Consider the following 13,343-nt stretch of genomic DNA (forward strand, 5'->3'; position numbering starts at 1 on the left):
TGAAATAATATATATATATATATATATACATATATGTTATTTTTAAAAATTTATTATTAATTTAAATATATTACGAATAATAAAATCTATGAGATATTATATTTTCAAGAAATATTTATTGATGAATTTTAAAAAGTCATTTTATTAGATTTTATAAATATTTAAGGAAATTTTTCTAATCTATGATTTAATTGATTATACAATCATTGAATCACACCAAATTCCTATTCATGAAATCTATGAATATTAAATAATATTAAATTTTTTCTTGTAGCACTATACGAAAATCAAATGGCGACAAAGTATTACAGATTTCTAAAGAATTTACGTGGATAATTGTGAATCGTATACAACAATTGTTCACAATATCAAAAACTTTATTATGACAACATTTTCCAATGTCTGTTGATGTAGTTTTGGCGTTAATGTATTGGTATACTTAATAATAAATGTCTCTTAGTATATCATCGTCAATGACGATTATTTTTATGAAGATTGAAAAAACATGAGATTAGTATTAAATTGAATTGAAAAATACTATATTTTTCAAGTCTAGTCAAACCATTTAGCGCATCTGTTTCGATGTGGGAAACACAAAAAAGGCTGGAGAATCGTAATTTCTTTTTTGTGAGTAAATCAAACGATCATTAAACAAGAATTAAATCAATAGTAACAATTATTCTAATACATATTATATTTATTGTTTGTTCTACTAATTACAATAATTTCTTTAGGTTTTCTAAAATAAGCATTCAATGGAACTATTAATGTTCAAAGATAGTAGTTCTTAGTGTCATTTTGAAATTTTTTTATACATTACAAAGGTAAGAAACAGTGCTTGAAATAAATAAAAAAAAATTCTTTGTAATCCGTTTGTTTCTATAGCCATGATATTAATGTCGACCTTTTCCACAATTATAATATTTTGTCATCATCAATTATTATATATATTATATTAATTCTTTGGCAATACAATCAACAGAATAACTAAAGGCATTAAGAGTGAATATAAATTTAGCACAAATTTAATCTTTTCATCGTGAAATTTTAATAACGAATCTTGAACAATAACGACAACAACAATAACAATAACAACATTAATAATTTAATTTTCAGAGTAACCAACATATAAATATATTTTACATCTTTTGATTCGTTTAGGAGTTCTTAAACTTTCTATGTATGATATTTAGTCGGTATGTACTTCTTTTTATAAGACTATTATCCTCATTGTTATCATGATCGTTATCACCACGATCAGTTATCATCATCACAAGTTTAACATTGCCTAACATCAGATAAATAAGTGATACTGTTATCGTATCGTATTTGTGTGTGGTTTTTATCAACAAACAATTAAAATCTTTTCATTTATTATTATTATTATTGTTGTTATTATTATTATTATTATTATTATTATTATTATTATTATTATTATTATTATTATTATTATTATTATTATTATTATTATTATTACCACAAGGATCTAGATAAAAGTTCATTGATACATAAAAAGTCGTTGAATGTGTGATAACAAAGATATACAATTATTGATTCGTTACATACGTATAGAGTCAGTAATTTTTTTTTTCTTTTTTTTTTTTACAAAAACATCATTCAGCTAATTCAATAAACTAATTTCCTGAACCTTAGATTTCAACTTTATAATTTCTTTATAAAAAAAACAATTGAATAATATCATTTTTATTACTAATAATCAATAATAAATTATTATACCATATTGTAATGTATATACATAAATTCTTTTTTTTTTTTTTTTTATCTTTAATAGACATTTACATTATTTTGTATAAAGATAAATTGTTTATGTACACAAGTGTTATAAGTTTCTCGAATATTTATCGTGCATAATAAACATTCGCACAGTCTGGTAAATTATATAGTAATTTATCAGGGCAAAAAGGAACTAGGATGATAAACCACGAGTCGGAGCACGTATAGCCTTCGTCCTTCTCTCCTTTCCCTCATCCCCAGGAAAATGATCCTTATCGCGATAAAAAAAAAAAAAAAGTTTTAATACTAAAATCGCCTATAACTATCAAATTATTCATTGATCCAAGTAATATTTTATATCATCCCCACTTCTTCCGGTTTCCACTCCCCCATTCTCACCCTTCCTTAACAAAATCCTACGAAGGAAATCCTTTGATCAGACTACGTTCGTTAAAAAATTAAAATGACCTGACCAATAATGAGCATGATCAGGGTCACGATATCACAGTTTACCTTTTACCTTTAATAAGATAATTTTATCTCTCTTTCATCTTTATCGACTTAGACGTTCTAAGGTCGTTTTAATTTCTATGAACGAAATAGATTTCGTAGATATAGATCTAAGAGCCATCGTAAAATCAAATTATCCTTGATCTCTCGTAAACAAAATTTTGTCGACAATAAATAACACTTTTCAAACACATTCACAGATCCAATTTATTCGACTTGGTTGGAACCACTTTACGTGTGTCGATAATCTTTTTGATTGTTCTCGATTGACGAAGAAAAAATAAAAAGTTTAGATATCGTATAATAATCTTGATCTCTCGATCATCGTGATAATTAATAAATCTTTTTTTTTTTTTTTTTTTTTTTACTTAACAATCGCCAGTTAGAAAACATTTCGAGTTTTCAGGGATGCAAATAATTCTTACCAGTGACAATCGACTATTATTAATTATTGTTTAATATTAATTATAATAACAATGATAATAATAATTGACTATATTAAAAATTCGATTTATCTTATTATTCATAAATACGAGAAAACTTCTTGAGAGTCAACTTTCTATAATGATTTATAATTAGAAATTTAGAAAAGGAAAAGAAAAGAAAAAAGAAAAAAGAAAAAAAAATACATTGCTGGCCCCCATTTTACTTACTGATCAATAACGATCGTTTAATACATATTTTATGCTTATTGTAATATTTCATAAAAAGAAGTGCTGCTAAAAAAAAAAAAAAAGAAAAAGAAAACCCTCAAAAAATAAAAAAAAATAAAAAAAAACGAAGAAAAAAAACAATCAAAAAATTGTGTATTATAAAAGAAAAAAAATTTCGAGTGAACACTTTTGTTTAACTTAACATAATGAAAAATATATGGAAATGTATTTATAACGCGTGGATTTGAAAGAAGAGAAAAATAAATAAAAAGAAAATAAATTAATAAAAAAAAAGAAATTAAAAAAATAGAATAAAAATAAAAAAAAAAAGAATCTACGTCGACGTAAAACATGCACGGTTATACCATAGGTAGTGCTTAGTTATCGATTTTTTGTTAATTTATTCATACCGGGCAGCGGTGAATACCAGGAAAGGACGACACAACGTCGACGTCGACATCGACGGCGCGTACTGGCCACTCGGTCGACCCGTTCGATTTTCATTGGCGACTTTCATACGAACGGACACGAACAACGCCTTCGTTAACGCGTTTATTAGTCCGACGCCATACTTTCATATCGTTCGTATATTTCTTCTTTTTCTTCTTCTTCTTCTCTTTTTTTTTTCCTATGAATTCGAAAATCGTATTAACCAACTTAATTATCGTTTTAACTCAATCTAATTCAATCTATGTCCGACATCGAAGAGGATCTTGCCGAGAGGCGACTAAAAATTGTTCTTCTCGGTGATTCCGGCTCTGGAAAAGTAAGTTTCTCAAAGTTTTCATTTTTATATATATACATATATATATAGATATATATAAAAGAAAAAGAAAAAAAAATGAAAAAAATAATAACAATAATAACAATAACAACAACAATAATAATAATAATAATAATAATAATAATAATAATAATAATAATATATATATATATTATTTTTATTTGTATTTTAATAAAATAAGAAAAAAAAATTTAGATATTTTTTCTCCCCTTATTTATTTATTTTCTTTATTATTATTATTATTATTATTATTATTTTTTTTTTTTTTTTTTTTGTACGATTTTATACGTTCAAATTTTGTATTATTTACTTAATAAAATTCTCGATAAAATTCTCGATAAAATTATGTTGGAAAATGTTTAATAAAATAAAATAAAGTAAGGTAATGTAATTGCTCCAATCGATAAAACCTTAACGTTCATGAGCTTTTTCATGTCGTTAATAACACTTGCATGTAATGTTGTACAACTTGTGGCATTCCTTTAATTGATCGAGATAAATATGAATTTATTGATCGGTAATGCAGTTTACACACGAAATTCTTTAATATAAATGAATAAATTATTGATTATTCTAAGGTACGTGATAATCGTAGATATAAAATTGATTCACGTTATCTTTTATCTCGTTCGATGTATATATATATATTCGAATTGAATTTTATATTTCCCGGGTCAAACGAATAAGAATTATCAATCGGTAACACAGTTTTAAATGAAATTTTAATTTATTATTATTATTATTTTCTTTTTATTTTAAAAGATAGAAAAAATTTCAATTTATTCTTTTCTTATTTTATTATCTCGTTCATTAGAAATACTAATCTCATTTTGGAATTTTCCTACGCGAATGATTACAACGATTAAGAAATAATTTTTCATAATTTCACGCGGAGAATTAACGATATTAATAATTATACGATATTTAATATTCTATTCTCGATAATTGAAAATTCAATGATCCTTCCTAATTATATATTTTCTTTTCTTGTTATTATTTTTCTTTTCTTATCTCTCGTTGATAAAAGTTTAAAATTTTAATCTTGAATTTATCACGGTATATTCTTTCGCAACGATCAAGAATTAATTTTTATAATTGACAATTATAAATAATTGAACGATACAATATTCTATTCTCTGATAATTGAATTTCAAAGATCCCTTTTAGACGAGCATCGCCTTGAAGTTTTGCACCAACGAATTTACTAGACAATACACACCAACGGCCGGCATTGATTTCTTTTTAAAAAATATTACCGTTGGTTCTTACAAAAATGTTAACCTACACCTTTGGGACGTCGGAGGTCTCGCTCTTCATGGTAACATGTTGGACAAATACGTGTTTGCAGCTAACGTAAGAACTTATTAAATATTAATAAATAATTTAATTATTATATTATTCTTTATTATTTTCTTTCTTTATTATTATATATTCTTTTTTTATATTATTATATCTTCTTATTAAAATAATTAAACTCTATTTATTTCATTAAATTTAGATCGTCCTTTTGGTATATGATATTACGAACATTACGAGTTTTGAAATTCTCGACGAATGGGCCAATAAGATACGTGGAATGAACGACAGTATTGAAGAACCACCATTAATGGCATTGGTCGGTAATAAATGTGATATGGAACATCAAAGAACTGTTAAAAAAGATAAATCACATCGTTATGCAGCAGAAAATGGATTTCCATATTATGATATGTCTGCGAGAACTGGCGAATCGGTAATTATGTTTTAATGTATTTTAAAGTTGCGCGCCAAATATCAATATCTGTTACCTTTTATTTTAGCGCGTCATTCAAATGAACATTTTTTTATATGTTTCTTTTTTTTTAGCTTTCCTTGTGTATCGTAAGCTTGGCCGCACAAGTTTTAGGTGTACGATTATCGAAAAATGATCAAGATTTTCATAAGCCGATTATTATTGCTGAAATTGGAGATACAGTGGATATGAACACGATTCATAAGGTTGTAAAAAGATTTCCTAATAAGAGACACCATCCGATTTCCTTTCATTCACATTTTCCTATATCAAAGTCAACTGTTTGCACTTTACAATGATTATTAATGAATATATATATATATAAAAATAATAATATTTAAGAAAATAAGAAAAACATATTCGATGAATTAAGACTAATAATATAGCTCGTTTATACTTAGATGCGATTAATTTTTTTTATTAAGGAATCAACATGGTAATGACTATAAATTAATAGAATAATTGAAAAACAATTTTATTGATATTTTCCTAAGGGCAATAATAAGATTAATATTTAGATTATAACAAGGTTGAAAATATTTTTCAATAGTTTGTACAATTACCATAGCATGTTTATGAACGTGTATGTGTGTGTATGTGTGTTTGTTTGTTTGTTTGTGTGTGTGTATACAAATTTAATTTTATAAAATATGTCATACCATGATTCAACATAGAAACACATACTAATATCAACTAGGGAAAAAGAAGAAGTATTTATTAGAGAGGGATCAAACTTTTCATGAGAATAAAATTACATTGACTGTCTTAAGATTCCTACAACTTACACTAACAATGAGTATGACTATACATGCTCTTGTACAAGTCATGTATACATATTATAACATTTACTGTAAAAGGTATTTGCAATTAAATTAATTAATGCAAATAATAAACCAACTTTGGTATAATACATATTTGCACTTTGATTGTACCACGCACAGAGATTTACCGTAAAATTCACTTTTGTGTGTTTAACACGTTCTTTTGATTTCGAAGTAAATAAAGATTTTGTTATTCATAATGAGACGAACGTGATATTTTAAATCACGGACGGCGTAATTGATCAGATTATTGAGCCCTTCTTTTTATAATGTTATTGTTATCAAGAATTTAAAAAACATAGTATATATATACATATAATTAACTTATTATTGCATTGATTATCTGTTATTTGTAAGAACAAAGATAATATATCTCAATATTCAATTGGTTTTTTTTTTTTTCTTTTTTTGTTCTAATAAATTTTTAATCAGTCTCTTATTATCTATTTCTGTTATTCAGAATGAATTGTGTACTCTTGAAAAATAATTATTTTTCAATCAATCTTTGTCAGTGGTCTTCTTGGCCATGTATTTTTTTCAAGAATTTTCTCCTCTGCCTCGTACAATTGCGTGATCTTTTCATTTAAAGGCGTAATGTACGTTTCTAACCACTCTTGTATCGTATAATTGTCATAAATATCTTCCATTGCAGAACGCATTTCTTTTTCAATATACATTATCTCCAACTTATGCCTATTTAATTCGTCTATTATACGTTCAATATGACTTGGACTTGAGAAAGAATATTTTAAATTGTACGGCTTCAACCATCCTTTAAAAATGTTCTCTTGTTCCATTTTATTTATTTCTTGCATTAAAGAATAAAGTCTTAATGTAACTGCATATACAGATGATCCATGAAAGCCACATTTCGTCCATCCATATTGAGGTTCCGGTATACTCAAAGAGATTATATTTTCACATTGTAATATATCTGCTAATTGATTAGGTATTTCAATGGGAAAACCATTCAGATTCGATACCTGTAAGGCTGCCAGATTAATGGCAAGTGATGGAATGGCTGTCGATAAAAGTTCACAGAGTACGCTAAAATGATCATATCTTTGCCATCCTGTTAAAATAACACCTTTAAATGTAATTTGATTAGAGTATTTTGTAATAATTTCTAACCAACGTTGATGATTTTCCAAATGATAAGTTATATCCGTATAAAATCTATCTGGTGCAGTAGCTCCTTTAAAAGCTGTCGCGACCCAAACACTTTTCCAAACGGCACCATAACTCTCCCATAATTGATCTGTCAGAGTGGAGCCTGGATCGGTTGTATATTTCCATACGACTGGTTCCACCATTAAATGCAAATCTTTATCTATTATTTCTTGAGGTGAAATTTCACGAAATTCATCATCCCACATTAATACTGTAAGCTGTGGATACTTTTCCTTGATATAACTAGCTACTTTAGATACATGATCAAGGAATAATTGTTTTTTAGTCCAATGTTTTTTAACCATAGTATTTACACACCTCGAACAATCTCCTATTTGATATACTTCATCAGCTCCTATATGCAAGTGCTTTGAGATTGGATGAGCTGCTACAATTTGATCTATTATTTCATAAATTAATGGTATCGTTTTATTATAAGTAGGACATACTACTTGTGGATATCTTGGAACTTCTCTATAATCTTTATATTTATCAAGTTTAAGAATAAATTCCAAATGTCCAAAAGTTTGTATCAATGGAATGACAATAAGATTATTTTCTTCTGCTAAGTTCTGAATAATACGAATATCATCTTTGGTATAACAATTACCAGCGCTTATGTCTTTTATCTTTTCATCAAATGGAAACATATCCTCATATTCTATAAGTATTCCAGTGGCACCTAACTTTTTGAGTAATGGTAAAAGATATTTATAGTAACCTATTTTAGGTGGAGCACCCTTTAAATCTAAATGAACGATTTTGTGTCCTTTGAACAATGGATTGGACGATGAATATGAATTACCATTGATACCATCTCCAAATTGTCTACTTCTGGCAAGTTTTGCATTTCCTGCAATTTGAGATTCCATTTGTTGTTTCCTGACTATACTTATAGGAATCTCTGTGAGATCACCAAGTGGATAAACATCTTCAACCTTCATTCGAGAATTAATCTTATCGGATGAAATAGTATCTATTTCATTACTGAGAATATGATATATAACCACCATCAATGTAAAAGTAATCATTACGATTATCATGAGAGAAGCTCGGCCTCTTAGCCGTGTCATGTCAATTAATAGTAAAACGGAGCAGCATTAAGATTCAATCACAATAATTTATTTTTTATCGCCCAAAAATCCGTTCAATTATTTGCAAAACAATGAACCGGTATTTCGTTTCGAATATTTACAAAATCGACACTAACAACACGATGTTCTATTCATACTGAATTATTCTGTTCTTTCTTATCGTGAGATAACACATTCTAATATTATCCGTTAAAAATATAATTGCATTAATTACAAGCAGAGATTATTATTTGCGTATCTCCCTTTGTAGGATAGTAAAAAAAATCACTAGATCTTTCAACTTAATAGGACACTTTGACAAGCAGTTCTACCAACGAATAGGATATCTCAAAATAGCGCCATTTTGAAATGACAACTTTGACAAATCATATCAGAAATAATTTTTTTCTTTTTTTATTATAAATCAATCATATAATTATCTTGATGATAACTCATGTTATCATTTATTCGATTATGATAAACATTCAAATAACAGAAAAAAATTTAATTAAATTATCTTTCTCTTGTTTTATAACCTAAAAATTTAAATATTGTTAAATATACATATATAATTCTCGATCGAGCAGCTGCGTAGTTGTTAAAATTATGCATCAATTTCCATGATTCGCCGGAACACCCGTTAGACGATTAATGAGCATGAGTCATCTCATCATATTCAACATAGTTATGATCGACAGAGGGGAATAATTCGAGACAATAAGCGACTTAATAATGATGGCACATAATCTGCGTACGAATGGAAAAATGCACGAGAACGAGAAAGCTTCTGTCGAGGTCAAACTTCTTTTTATCACGAATTTTACAACCTAACGAATCAAATAATTTTATATATATTTTCTTTAATTTTTTTTCTTTTTTTATATCATAATTATCTTAATATCATTTCATATATTTTTTATCTCCTGACTTCGACAGGAAATTTAATAAAAAAAAATGAAATTCAACAAGATCAAAAAAATGTTTATTATAAGACTGCAAAGATTTGATCAGATAAAGACGTGCATTATTGTAATACTGATGAAAATCTGATAATAAAGTAAAATAAATTAATATTTACACGAATGGCGGGAAATAGGTTAAATTAAAATTTTTTCATTCATAAAAAAATTTGACCGCGAAAGTTAAAATGGATTTGTATCATCGGTTAAAAGAAGAAGCATAAATTTAGAACGAAAATAGACAGAGGGTAAGAATCTATTCGTAGAAAGGAAGAGTGCTTAATCGAAACTGATTCCTATTAAATCCGAACGAATTTAAACACCGCGATAGAGTCAGCACTCTTTCGTGGTAAAGCAAAGTAGACAAAGAATTGCTTGGTGATTATTCAGAACTTTATGACTCAAGTGTCGAATACATATAGACTTTGATCTTTACATCCTTTTCTCTCCTCTTCCTCCTTCTTTAGAAGTGATCTGGAGTAACCTTGAACCATCATACATTAGGGTCAGAATGAATTTTTAATGAATTACAGTTGTTCGACTTCTATCGAATGAAAGAATAGAAGTAGCATGATTTTCTATTGGGCAAAGAGTTTCAAAAATTAAGTGACATTGATCTTAATATCCTTTTCTCTTTCTATCTCTTTAAATGTGATCTCATGTGATCTTGAATTATTATACATGAGAGACCAGATGAATTTTTAATGAATTATAATCGTTCAGCTTCTACCAACATTAAAAGCATAGCAATATGATTTTCTATCAAGCAAAGAAAGAGATGAAAAATTAATTAACATTGATCTTTAGATATTTCCCTCCTTATTTCTCTTTAGATTTAATACTCAAGTAACGTTGAGCCATCATATACAAAAGATGAGATAAAATTTTCTGTAATTAAGTGAATAGGAATTTCTATTTACTTTAATTTGTATCTAATACAGTAGTATAGATTGTCTTTTCCAGTTTGATTTACTGTAAAAGATTTTTTTAGTCGTCCTATTTTTATATTATATTTATATACCTTTAAACTTTGTAATAATACTAAGAGTTACCATAGTAACTGTTATAACTGAATAATTATAATTTATTATAATTATTCCAATGTCCTAATGATGATTGTTTAATATCTACAATAAATAAAATAGATTTAAATATTCTCAAATATTAATGTAAACCTGAACTTATATTAATTCCATTAACATCTTATTGATATCCATTCTCTGTTCAAAATAAATTACAATATATATTAACACTTATTATAACCTATAATTCGAAATAAATTTCATTAATATAAAAATTCTCTATTATTATATTATTTTAAATGATTTAAAATTAGATAAATGCAATTTTCTAATTACATCTAAATCGTCTAAGCTAATGTAATTATTTAATAGTTATATTATTTAATCCATTTTTTAAAATTACAGATATAAAAGTATAAATTATTAAAGTATCGTAATAGCTTTTGAACATAGATTAAAGTAGAAATTATAGTCTTATAAATTAATACTTATTAAATATATTCGTATACAATATTGTATACAAATATACAATATTCGTATATTGTATACTTATTATTTATATAAATACGAATACCTATATTCGATATATAAAGAAATAGAATCTCTTAGAATAAGAAAAATTTAACATAGGTTAGAAAATCGTACAGTAACACACACACACACACACACACACACACATATATATATATATATATATATATATATATAAAGTTTCAATGCATATACTAGAGAAAAGGAAAGAAAAAAAAGAAAAAAAAAACAGAACAGAAATAAAGAGAGAGAAAAACAATACCACTATGCACAAAAGATTCTGAGCACTTTGCACCTTACACATCCTTTCACTACTACGGCTGATAGGAGAGTCTTCATAGTTACGACTTTAACGTGTGAAAATTATATGAATCGTACACATGCACACACATATACACATAGATATACACACACACACAGAATATTTAAACGGACAACGATTGGTAGGTTGACGACGTGTATTACGACATATATCTTTTATATCTTCTATCAGTCTATTTTCATAAAATAATACTTGACATTCGTGCTTATATAAATATACCTTGAATTTATCATCGTATGATTCTTAATCTATTTTATTAGATATTATGAATTATTTTCTATCGTTCTATCATGTTCTCTCTTGTACGTTCAATTAAAATAATATGTATTGTAAATATAATGTGCGTGATCATTTCTTAGAATTGTTATTCTTTCTATATCCTTAGTTCATTGACTTTTATATTTCTCATTGTATAGTATACAGTGTATGTATGTTACGTACAGTGTACGTATTATATATATATATATATATATATATACATGTAAACACACATTCAAACGTAATTTAGAGATCTACGGATCTGTTAGGAGGTCGTCGGATCATTAAACTTTTCGTTTTAATTTTCATTGATTAGACAAGAGTAATACGTATATATTATTTTATTTAATTAATTTATTTATTTATTATTGTTATTATTATTATTATTAATATTATTATTATTGTTGTCTTTGATGATTTTAATCGTATATTAATTTGCAATATGATTTTTTATATTTAAAAAGAATACTTCTTAATTTCGACATTTTATTGGTATAACCTTAGTTACAAAAAAATACATTGTACGATTATCCTCTTTTTTTTTTTTTTTTTTTTTTTTTTTTTTTTTTTTTTTTTTTTTTTTTTTTATAAAAGAATGTTACCTGAATATACAGCTAATTTATATATGTAAAATAAAATTCTTTCGTTGGATTAAAACGAAAAAATGTCGAAATTGCACTTGTGTATACATACATATATGTACATACATATGTATATATATATAAATTCTCGAAAGACGGCAAGTGTGTTACAGACTGTTGACCGCCGAGGTAAACTCATGCGTTGTTTACTTATCATACTCCTTGGAAACGAGAAACATTTTCAAGAACGTTATTCCTTTCTCAGCACTTTTAAAGAGAAGTCGAATGATCCTCACCGTTCCTTTAACGATCTTTTAACGATGTAGAAAAAAGAAAAGAAAAAAAAAAAAAAAGAAAACAAAAAACTCATTATATTTTTAACTTCATTAAATTTAAACGTGGAAAAATATCAAAAGACCATCCAATATGACGTTCTTTCTAACAAACAATTTCTTATTTCCGTATAATTAATTATTATTTATTCTATTATATAAATGTAAAAGGAAAAAAATAAAAACAAAAACATCTTCCTGAAAAAAAAGTTTCGAAAAGAGAAAAAGTAAAAAAAAAAAAAAACGAAAAAAAAAGTAAATTTATTCTCCCTATTAAGAAAAAATATTCTCGTTCCTTTTCTTTCTCTCTCTCTCTCTCTCTCTCTCTCTCTCTCTCTCTCTCTCTCTCTCTCTCTCTCTCTCTCTCTGTCTCTCTGTCTCTCTTTCTCTCTTTCTCTCTTTCTCTTTATTTTTTTTCTTTTATCTTTTTTTGGAATACATAAACACATCATAGTCCACACTCGTAACATTAAAACCGTGTGGTAATTGAGTGTATCCAAAGCACAGCTTGATTAAGCAACAATACGCCTGGAAGGTTACTTCTCAGTGTGTACGTTGCACATTCTCTGAAGGAAAAACCTTCGGCGCGAAGTCAGTCGCACGTGCGTACGCTTTAAACACGTACACGAGAGTGAGTGAGAGCAAGAACGAAATATATAGAAGACAGAGAGAGAGAGAGAGAGAGAGAGAGAGAGAAAGAGAGAGAGAGAAAGAGAAAGAGATAGGGAACAAGTGAGAGCGAGAGTAAAAGAAAGAGAGAGAGAGAGAGAGATAAAGAATGAGAGTAAGAGAGAAAGAAAGAGAGAGAGAAGGAGAGAGAGA

The 13,343-nt window shown here is 26.8% G+C and overlaps 2 protein-coding genes and 1 long non-coding RNA gene across 3 annotated transcripts; 1 reads left to right on the forward strand and 2 right to left on the reverse strand.

The window, feature by feature from the left end:
- Positions 1 to 734: 734 nt before the first annotated feature.
- LOC124428986 lies at positions 735 to 3,430 on the reverse strand. The gene is made up of 2 exons (XR_006943355.1): positions 3,308 to 3,430; positions 735 to 2,005 (listed from the first exon to the last, which is right to left on the reverse strand). It is a non-coding gene; the product is annotated as an uncharacterized LOC124428986 (long non-coding RNA).
- On the forward strand, positions 3,331 to 6,362 carry LOC124428985 (ras-related protein Rab-28-like). The gene is made up of 4 exons (XM_046973637.1): positions 3,331 to 3,663; positions 4,849 to 5,034; positions 5,180 to 5,413; positions 5,527 to 6,362. The coding sequence occupies exons 1-4, from the start codon at positions 3,589 to 3,591 to the stop codon at positions 5,749 to 5,751; spliced, it is 720 nt and encodes a 239-aa protein (XP_046829593.1). The 5' UTR covers positions 3,331 to 3,588; the 3' UTR covers positions 5,752 to 6,362.
- LOC124428983 (hexosaminidase D-like) lies at positions 5,912 to 8,930 on the reverse strand. Its single transcript, XM_046973624.1, has one exon. It carries the CDS (start codon positions 8,514 to 8,516, stop codon positions 6,768 to 6,770), a length of 1,749 nt encoding a protein of 582 aa, XP_046829580.1. The 5' UTR covers positions 8,517 to 8,930; the 3' UTR covers positions 5,912 to 6,767.
- Positions 8,931 to 13,343: the final 4,413 nt, after the last annotated feature.

The sequence above is a fragment of the Vespa crabro genome, chromosome 14 (assembly GCF_910589235.1).
Source record: "Vespa crabro chromosome 14, iyVesCrab1.2, whole genome shotgun sequence".
Classification (NCBI taxonomy): domain Eukaryota; kingdom Metazoa; phylum Arthropoda; class Insecta; order Hymenoptera; family Vespidae; genus Vespa; species Vespa crabro.

What these genes read in the sequence shown, in the direction of transcription:
- LOC124428985 (XM_046973637.1), top strand. Translation starts at nt 3,589, where the DNA reads ATGTCCGACATCGAAGAGGATCTTGCCGAGAGGCGACTAAAAATTGTT. An exon ending in AATACGTGTTTGCAGCTAAC is followed by an intron (nt 5,035 to 5,179) that starts GTAAGAACTTAT and finishes CATTAAATTTAG; the next exon opens with ATCGTCCTTTTGGTATATGA. An exon ending in CTGCGAGAACTGGCGAATCG is followed by an intron (nt 5,414 to 5,526) that starts GTAATTATGTTT and finishes CTTTTTTTTTAG; the next exon opens with CTTTCCTTGTGTATCGTAAG.
- LOC124428983 (XM_046973624.1), bottom strand. Translation starts at nt 8,516, where the DNA reads ATGACACGGCTAAGAGGCCGAGCTTCTCTCATGATAATCGTAATGATT.